Raw genomic sequence first — 10,371 nt, forward strand, 5'->3', positions numbered from 1 at the left:
TTTAACAGATATAGAGAACGGGTTTTTTGAGGGATACTAGAGATCTGGTTTGGAAGAAGAAAGAGGTGTATAGCAGGTATAGGCAACATGGAGCAAATGAAGTACTTGAGGGGTATTAAAAAGTCAAGAAAAAGTTCAAGAAATAAATCAGGAAGGCGAAAAGAAGACACGAGGTTACTTTGGCAGACAATGTGAAGGAAAATCCTAAGGGTTTCTACAGGCATATTAAGAGCAAAAGGATAGCAAGGGGCAAAATTGGTCCCCATGAAGAAGAGAGTGGTTGACTTTTTTATAGAGCCAAAAGAGGTGGGAGAGTTCTTAAATTTATTTTCATCCATATTCATTCAGGAAACAGGCACAGAGTCATCAAAGTAAGGGAAACAAGCAGTGAGGTTATGGAACCTGTACAGATTAAAGAGGAGGAAGTGGTTGCTGTCTTAAAGCAAATAAGTAAGGATAAATCCCCAAGGCCTGACAAGATATTCCCTTGGACCTTGAGGGAGACTGTTGTAGAACTTACAAGGGATTTGGCAGAAATATTTAAAATATCCTTCGCCACGGGTGTGGTGCCAGAGGATTGGAGGGTAGCTCACGTTGTTCCATTGTTTAAACAAGACTCCAAAATTAACCCTGGAAAATATAGGCCAGTGATCCTGACATCAGCAGTAGGTAAATTATTGGAAGGTGTTCTAAGAGCTCAGATATATAATTATTTGGATAGCCAGAAATTGATTGGGTATAGTCAACATGGGTTTGTGCATGGTAGGTCATGTTTAACCAATCTTATAGAGTTTTCTGAGGTGGTTACCAGGAAAGTTGATGAAGGAAAGGCTGTAGATGTTATCTACATGGACTTTAATAAGGGTTTGAACAAGGTCCCATATCAGAGATTAGTCAGGAAGGTTCAAATCCTAGGTATTGATGGGTGAAGTAGTGAACTGCATTTGACAATGACTGAATGGAAGAAGTCAGAGAGTAGTGGTGGTTGATTGCTTCTTAGACTGGAGGCTTGTGATGAATACTGTGCTTCATGAATTAGTGCTGGAACCATTGTTGTTTGTCTCGATATAATGTGGTAAAATGGATTAGCAAGTTTGCTGATGGCACTAAGATTGGAGGTGTTGTGGACAGCAAAGAATGTTTTGAAGCTTGCAAAGGGATCTGGACCAGCTGAAAAATGGCTGAAAAATGAAAGATGGAATTTAATGCAGACAGTGTGAGTTTTTGCATTTTGGAAGGACAAACCAAGAAAGGACATATTTGGCGAATAGTAGCACACTGAGGATTGCGGTCAAACAGTGGAATCAGGGAATACAGATACATCATTCCCTGAAAGTGACATCACAGGTGGATAGGGTTGTAAAGAGAGTTTTTGACATATTTGGCTTCATAAATCAAAGTATTGAGTATAGGAGTTGGGATGTTATGATAAAGTTCTATAAGACATTGGTGAGGCCAGATTTGGAGTACTGTGTGTAATTTTGGTCACCTAACTACAGGAAAGATATCAATAAGATAAAAAAAAGGTGCAGAGAAGATTTACTAGGATGTTGCCCAGACTTCAGGTACTGAGTTAGAGGGAAATGTTAAACAGGTTAGGACTTTATACCCTGGGGTGTAGAAGAATGAGGGGAGATTTGATAGAGGTGTTTAAAATGATGAGGGGGATGGACAGAGTAAATGTAGATAGTTTTTTTTTCACTGAGGACAGGTGAGATAGAAACCAGAGGACATGGATTAAGAGTGAAAGGGGAAAAGTTCAGGAGGAACATGAGGGGGGGGGAAATTTCTTCACACAGAGAGTTGTGGGAGTGTGAAACGAGCTGCCAGTTGAAGTGGGCTCAATTTTAACATTTAAGAGGAATTTGGACAGGTACATGGACAGGAGAAGAATGGACTGGGAGCAAGTCAATGAAACTAGGCAAATAATAGTTCACCATTAGGTCTTTAATCTTTGGAGCGTAGAAGGTTGAGAGGGGATTTGATAGAAGTATTTAAGATTATGAACGGGATAGACAGAGTGGATGTGGATAGACTATTTCTGTTAAGAGGAGGAAAGATTAAAACAAGAGGACATGAGTTAAGAATTAAGGGGCAGAGGTTTAGAGGTAACATGAGGGGGAACTTCTTTACTCAGAGAGTGGTAGACGTGTGGAATGAGCTTCTGGGAGAAATAGTGGCGGCGGAGTCAACTGAATTATTTAAGAAAAGGTTGGACAGGTATATGGATGAGAAGAAGATGGAGGGTTATGGGCATTGTGCAGGGAGGTGGGACTAGAGAGGGGTGTTTGGTTCGGTGCGGACTAGAAGGGCCTAATGGCCTGTTTCCATGCTGTAAATTGTTATGTTATATATGTTATGTTATAGACTAGAAGGGCCGGAGGCCTGTTTCTGTGCTGTAACATTCTATAGCTGTATGTATCTAAAGCAGTGGTTCTCAGTCTTTTTCTTTCCACTCACGTACCACTTTAAGTATTCCCTATGTCATTGGTGCTCTGTGATTAGTAAGGGATTGCTTAAGGTGGGATGTGGGTGGAAAGAAAAAGGTTGAAAACCACTGCTTTAATGGTCTCTCACTTACTCATGATATGCATGGATTCATAGCTCCAAAGGAAATGTGCCAATGACAATTTTTCTCCAGCAAAATATTTCAGAAACATTTGGGTCTAGAGGAGTGATTCTCAACCTTCCCTTCGCACTCACATCCCACCATAAGCAACCCCACAGAGCACCGATGGCAAAGGGATTACTTAAAATGGGATGTGAGTGGAAAGAAAAAAGTTGAGAACCACTGTGATGTGTGAAGTCTACTATCTAATTATGCAATAAATCACAAAATTGCCAGGGCAGCAAGAGTTAATTAGTTTGGTGATTTAATTGCTGCCGTTTTAATTTGCAATCTGTGGCACCCGCTATGGAACCATCACATGCTGCGAGAAATCGGCAGGGGATTAGAGGCGGCACAGTGGAGGCTCATTACATCACACTTTCCTTCACTTGCCCAAGATCTCGTAATTTGTTAAAGAAACAGAATAGGAGGTGCAATTAATTATGAGGGACCTTTTTTTTCTGCATCCCAGCCAAAAATGAATGCTGGAAAATGTCTGCCAGTTGTAATCAAGAAATCAGAGATCATGTACAACGGGCATTAAAGTCCAAACAGAACTAGGATGTGAATAATATATCTCGATATGTTAAAAGGTTGTATTATTGTCACGTAATATTACATTTATGAAATGACAAACTTGTAATGGCTATCACCCTTACTTTCCAATCGAGTAACCCAAGAAATATCTTAACAACAAGACTACTCCAGCAACACACAATTCTTCCTTCTTATAACAAACGCCCTCCTTCCTCGATCATAGACAGTGCACTAACGGTTTGCAACGGTGGTGCGGGGTGGAGGGGGGGGGGGGGGAAACGACCCTTTATCCACAGATCACACCTCGCTGAGGAGCCGAGTGGGATATCACTCCGGTACAACTGCCTGCCTTCAATAATCCCGAAAACCATTGAAAGAAGTTGTTATAAAGCATTGTTATAAATATATATTTTTAGAAGCTTTGTGCTCCGAGTGAACAGAATGACTTATTGTACTATTAGGCCTGGAGGATTCATTGGCAAGATTGGGCATATATTTAACGTGACCGAAAATGCACAGCAGGTCAAGCCGCATCCGTGGGGAGAGAAGCAGCGTCAATGTTGCTGTTTGAGTATTTCCAGCATTTTCTGTTTCGCTCCAGATCTCCAGTTGAACTTACACTTTGGTTTCGTATCACGCCTATTCAAAAAAAATGTCGCTTTCTGTCCAGAAACACGATCAATAAACATTTATTTTTAAATTTAAAGTAGTTGAATGTATTTCCCACACTAACTTGAATGGGGTTTAATTTGCAGGAAACTTTTATCCAGAGCGAAGGCTAGTGGACTTACCCCTGTTCCTCCATCATCTCCTGGAGCTCCATGCATTTGAGTTCGACGCGTCTTTTGCGTTCGTGGTCCAATATTTCCCGGTTGGCCTTTTTCACCACCATTGGCTCCATTTGCTTGAGCTCTTCCTCGGCACTGCATTCCGCGCCACTTCCCTTCCTTTGCGGAGCCGTGGAGACCATTGGCTGGCCGCAGCCATTTGTGCAGCTCTCCCGGGGGCAGGGCAAACCTTCGCCGTTGTTGTGCATGATCTTGGCCGAATGACCGCTCAGGTTCTGCAAGGAAAGGAGGGAGAGAGAGAGAGAGAGAGAGAGAGAGAGAGAGAGAGAAAGAGAGAGAGAGAAAAAAGACGAGACTTCAGTTTGAATCCAACCGGCAACTCACACGCGTAGTGGCAGATTAACGGATTACATCGAAGCCTGATGGATAGAATATTTTAGTCGATTTCATCTTCACTTCAACCTTCCCAGTGGTAAACACAGTATTGAATGTCTGGAAACCAGATCTATATTTGCCATATTGCAAACTGTAATGCTATCGTTACAATTTAATCAGCCACTTCTGGTGAAGATGGGTTTACGGCATTGATCCCAGGGTTAGATTAAAGATCTGCTTCTCACGGGGCGCGGAGAGGGTGCAATTCAGCGGTAACTCAAACGACCGATTTCAACGTTACAAAAAAAAAGTACCACCCTCCATCTCCAAACTCTACTGGCCAAATACCCCCATCGGCCAAATGCAAATGTTTCCTAACATTCTTCACTGCCACGTTCACAATTTAAGCACGGCTGTTCATTTCCGTGGATGAACATTCGCGGACCCCATTTTAACTAGTCCGGTGCTGGAAGACGAACCAGACTAATGTTCACTGTTCCCATCCGAGTAAATTCAGATAGGGTGTCGCTGTGGGTGTATTTTACCTATTGTGTTATTTGCAAAGCCGGAAGCTGGAGCATTCGCCGCCGTGTTATTGTCCAAGGTGCGGACGAGTGGAACCGTCGTCTCTCCGAAAACGTCCTCGTTGCTTAGCAGATTTGCGCCAGTTGTGCCTCCAGCCACTGTACCGAAAGCAGGGGTGACCGGCGCTGTTGCTGTCCTTTGTACTGAAAGCAGACTCTCCGTGGCGCTGCTTTGCCACGGTGCTGAAAACAGGGTTGCTGCTGCTGTGTTGCTATCCGCGGTGCTGATAAGACTTTAACTACAAGCTGCAAGTTTCCAAGAAGCTGTAATATCCTGGTCTCACCATCCGTGGTGCATGATGCGATTCGCTGTGCAGGGTGCTGAGGATGTCAGTAACGTGGATTGCTGTACTTCTATTTGTGAGATATTAGTACAGTCGACTCGTTGCTCGAAATGATCAATGTGGAACGTCCTGGTGCAACTCCCTTCCCTTCATAAATGTGTCGCGACGGTTGCAGTCGTCCGATGATCTAGGCAAAACGAAATGCAGTCCTAAAACGCGTTGGAGTTCCTGTGCGCGGGACTATCAAATCTCTCCCGATCTGTCGCTACCTCACTGGAGAAAAGCTTGCAATGGGTAATGTGAAAAGGAGGTTGCTTTGCCAGCTGTCCCGTGTAACACAATGCGCCGACACTGCCAACGCCTGCTATATATAAATACACCTCCCCACTTGTCAACTCGCCTCGAGGAAATCAGACCCAAATTCTCCCCATAGTATAAAGCCCGTTGCACTATAATTAGATATGTGACACTGGGTCCAACCACCCAATCGCTCAATTTGAATGATAAAGGAAACAATTTAATTTACAAGTCCGACATAGATTGAAGAATTCCGTGCAAAGAAAAGTTGCAGATGACTGATAACCTATTTCTAGATGTAAAAATAATACACTGAATCTTGGGATTAAATCTCTAATGTACACAGGAATAAAATCTCTTGAGACTAACTTTTCACTCTGTAATAAGACAATCAGATGTTTTACGAAAATAAGTCAAATGTCAAGTCAGAATCTGTAAACTGATTATATATTGTTCCCAAATCTCTAACTCTCTCCGAGAACAAAGGCAAAGCATCCGCATATAATTAATTACTTCTGATTCCTAATGTATGCTCCGGAACTCGAGAGCGGGGAATTAATAAACTGGCTTGATGTGTTTATAATCGCCAGACTACCATTTCCTATTATCTGCGGAAAGACATCTTCTAACTTTCTTCAGGAGGGCATTCTTTCTTGTGACTGCCTTGACGATTTATTTTGCACCAAGCGAATTAAAAACTCGACTCAAAGGATCAAAGAAACCGGTTGGATGGCACTAAAGGCGTACAGACCATCTGCATTAACTCGCTCTCGATTGCAATTTCTCTGATGAGCTCGGGTGAAATAATCATTTCGTCTCGACCAGTTTCATGGTGCTCCTCCAACACGAGTCACCCATGAGGGCGTTAATAACCTGCCTGCTTTCAGCAAGACGCCAAAGCAATTGAGCTATGCTAACGTCATGGGGAGTGCTCAGAGTGGGGGTGGGGGAGATGTTTTAATATTAAGGGCTGCAACGACAGTGTGAGCTCAGGCGTCCATTTCTTTTAACCCTTCTGTGCGGCAGGTTTCCTCGAAGTCGGTTCCCGCTCGAGTCTGATGCCTTCAACTTAGAACTAAGCGTTGCTCAACGCGAAAGCAGAAAGCCATCAAAAATCTTCATTTGGGAACCCGTTTATTTTTGCAGTCACGGGACGACGTTCGGCCCGCAGTTCTCCCCCCACCGCCACACACTCAGGCTTCCAGCGATCCTTTCACATTCAACCGCGCCGCGTCAGCTCGGGCCCCAGCGGCTTTGGTTCTTTGCTGCTGCAGGAGGAGCGCCGCGTGACCTGCTGACTTTCCCCAGCACTTCTGGACAGGGAGCTCACGGAAAGCATTTGTCCACCCGGGCCACGAAAACATCACGTGACTGCGAGTTATTACTCGGGAAGATGGAGCGTTCGACACCTTTCATCAGAGGAAGAAGATGAAGTACGTAGGCGGGCGGTTCTCATGCAAGGGAGATGAAAAGTTGGCACCCCTGGACCTGCTGGACGGGGCTCTACTTGGAGCCTCTCACGGGGAAGGCTGAACGCTGATGCATGACTGCCGAGTTCTGCTGATGAACTATTTATTTATGGAGGGAAGACTGACGTCACAATCCAGACGTTTAGATCACGGATACATTTTAGTTCGGCGACGTTCCATTGCAGAACAGCAGTGCAAAACGCCACGGTTATCCCGTGACCAGGCGCTGGACAGTGGCGACCCTCTGTCTGCCTTATGTTGGACAAAACCTAAAGAATTCCATGCATGTTATTTCATAAATGTAGTATTACGTGCCAATAATGCAACCTTTTTAACATTTCTAGATATAAGGTATTAATGCTTTTTTTAGAGTTAAAAAGTGCTTTGGAGCAGGGGGGTGGTCAGATCGTGCATGTGAAAATCACTGGTTCCACAATGTCCAACACCAGAATACCAAGTTGCAGGTTTAATCCAATGTCAGCTTGAAAGGAGATCAAATATTGAGACCACTCCATTTGTCTTGGGCACCTTCTGATGGACACTCGACCACGACTGGCTTCTGAACCACTCCCAGTTCTCCAAGGATACAGGTGCGGAACATCAATTATCAACAACACAATCCAGGAGAACAGAATACAAAACATGTAACAAGTTTCCTAAAACTGTATTGCAAGATGATTGATGTCTTTAAATCAATTCATGGCCTCATATCTCCCCTTCCCTGGAAAGCTACTCCTACAGACCCTTTCCACAGGCCAAAAAACCTATTCCTCTGGCTTGTACCTTTGCCATACTTGCCACCAATCTGCATTATTCTGGAATTCTTTCTCTAACCCTTTCCATCTGATTTAAATTCCTTTGCTGTGGGATTTGATTTGGGTTTTCCCATCTAAAATATGGTGCTGCATCCAAATTCATCTGAGAATATCTGTTATAAAGCTCCATGGGAAATTACACTTTAGATCAGTGGTTCTCAACCTTTTTTGCTCTAGGCCCCATTTTAATTTAAAAAAAAAACATACGCCCCACCATTAGCGGGAAAAAGTTATATATTCAAAAGAAGTTTTGATTAAATCATCTACTGCAAGTGCATTTCAAAGCAATTAGGCTGGGAATACATTGGAACACACATTTCATATTCAATTACTACTACAATATATCAACCATCTCAAACACATTCAACAATTGCTGTCACTTCAGTGGGAACCTTGCCCCTGATGCTGGCTTCAGATTTTTTTGATTTGAGGGACTAATTTTGTTAGTTTCAACCTTAAATCTCCATGTTTTGTAATGTCCAGTCAGTTTCTCTTAACTTGTAGAAAGTCACTAACAGCACGTAACCTCATTCTACTAAAGAAGATGATGGAAAATGTATCAATAATTCTCTTGCTAAAGTAGTCGAGTTTGTGAATTTCCTTTCAATCTCCTTAGACAGCCACATCATGGTTCCTTTCACTTTGCAACTCAGATAATTCCTCTTGGTATTGCACTGGAATTTCAGATAAGTCCACTAGCAATGGCTGAGTTAACCAATAAGGGGAAATCCATTGCCTTTAAATCTATCATCGACGTCAGTAACCAACATTTTCAAATGGTCAACAATGACATTTGTAGTAGCATTCGTTACCCCACACTTATTCAACCAATAGAATTGACTGAAATTTCTTGCAGAAATATTCCTTTGTTATAATTCTAGAAGTGTCATGAATCCAAATATCTTTGTTTTTGCATCAACGAGCATCATATTTGCTTCTTGGAGTTGCTTGTTCAATGTACTTAGTTTCTCAAAAATGTCCATCAAGTAACTCACATAAGCTTTGCCATCTGTTGTTAGCAAGAGCTTCATTTCAGGTTTGTCCTTCAAAAACTCGCTGAAGTGATCAAACAGTTCCATAAACCTTTTGAAGTAGTTTCCCTTTGACAACACCTTATTTCAGTGCAAAGCAATAATCTCATGTTCTGTATTTTTATCGACACAAAAGTGCTTAAACAGACATTCACATTTGGCATTAGGTTTGATGACATTGATACACTTGATCACAGAATGCATATCTCATGTAGAACAGGGGAAACATTCTTGGCCACTACGTTTTCTCAGTGGATAATACAATGCACAACCAACATGTTTGGATTTTCATCCTTTATTAATTTTAAACATCCTGTTTTTTTTAACCATCTACAGCACAAGATACAATGTTTCCATTTGGTATTTCATTTTCATTCCAAATAATTTTTGAGCTTGCTGTAGATATCAACTGCAATAGTGGTTGTTTCGAATGATTCACAAAACAACATCTCTTCTTGAAACTCTTCCTGATCAATATATCTCACATATGTCAATAACAGAGCCTCACTGTCCCATATGGTACATTCATCCATTTGTATTGTGATTTCACCTTCTTAATAAGCTGTTTTTCAACATCTTGACCCATGTCATCTATTCTGTTGCAGACAGTACTCTTACTCAATGGAATTGCTTGGACATCTTTGTTATCCTTTTGCAGAACTGTTTTGAGGAACAATAATATTGCAGATTTAATCAGTTCCTCCCCAATCATATGATTCTTCCCATGTTTTTCTATCAGCAGAGAAATTTCAAAACTAGCTTCAAGGGTATGATTCAGTGTGACACTGGCTAGTGCTCAAAGATACATACAGATACAGGTCTTCTTCACTGAAAAAGTAAAGAGGTATGGACGGAGATATGATTGTTGAGATCATTTGGAATCCTCATCGCCATTGAGATAATTTGGAATCAATGATAGTAAGACTGGTCAGAAAAAATATATTTATAATGTTAACCAAGGATAACAATAGTTAAAATAAGAGAAACAACAGAGAAACTTTGGAAGAGGAAAAATACACATTATGAAAATAAAAAGAACCAAGTGATTTTACTTGGAAGTTACCACAATTGTGTTGTACTGATAGTATTGCCAAGTCACACCTTTCACATCAACATAACGAGTTTATTTTTTAAACCAACTTTTTAATTATTTCCCAAAATATTCCTACGTTCTACTAAAATATTCTTAAGCCCCATGCCCCACCAAAATATTCCCATGCCCACCGGTGGGGTGCACACCCCACCTTGAGAATCTATGTTTGTCACAAAACAATTTTCCAATTTATACTGATCCCAAGCCAGATATAACATTGGTAACATTAGGGTGGAACTCCACTTGAGGCTCTCCAAATTAACCTGGTAAATTGTTGAAGATCTCACTTGAAGGACTTGTGGGGTAGTTTCCTCCAAACGGTGGAAATTCTGTATACCAATCATGTAATGCTGAAACATTATCCTTTTAATTGTTACTTCTCCTGCACTTGCTGCTGCTCTCAAGCTCTATGACAATGTCCTCACCCAGACTCACTTCCACAGCCAATTAACACCGTTTATTGGTCTAGACTTCTCTCTCATCCTGTCTT

General features: G+C 41.8%; 1 protein-coding gene and 1 long non-coding RNA gene across 4 annotated transcripts in view; one reads left to right on the top strand and one right to left on the bottom strand.

Annotated features, from left to right (window-relative positions):
- Nucleotides 1-4,941, bottom strand: part of srrm3 (serine/arginine repetitive matrix 3) — a 310,487-nt gene extending 305,546 nt beyond the window's left edge. For all 3 annotated transcript variants that reach the window (XR_011340078.1, XM_069884949.1, XM_069884948.1), the window contains exons 1-2: nucleotides 4,854-4,941; nucleotides 3,937-4,208 (exon numbers count right to left, since the gene is read on the bottom strand). Coding sequence is in view for 2 of the 3 variants with exons in the window: in XM_069884949.1 (XP_069741050.1) it covers nucleotides 3,937-4,181 (245 nt within the window). In the remaining variant the exon portion in view is untranslated. The remainder of the gene's footprint in view (nucleotides 1-3,936; nucleotides 4,209-4,853) is intronic.
- Nucleotides 4,942-7,140: 2,199 nt separating this feature from the next.
- LOC138737509 (uncharacterized) lies at nucleotides 7,141-9,850 on the top strand. Its single transcript, XR_011340987.1, has 2 exons — nucleotides 7,141-7,532; nucleotides 9,528-9,850. It is a non-coding gene; the product is annotated as an uncharacterized lncRNA (long non-coding RNA).
- Nucleotides 9,851-10,371: the final 521 nt, after the last annotated feature.

Source organism: Narcine bancroftii, chromosome 6, assembly GCF_036971445.1.
Source record: "Narcine bancroftii isolate sNarBan1 chromosome 6, sNarBan1.hap1, whole genome shotgun sequence".
NCBI lineage: Eukaryota > Metazoa > Chordata > Chondrichthyes > Torpediniformes > Narcinidae > Narcine > Narcine bancroftii.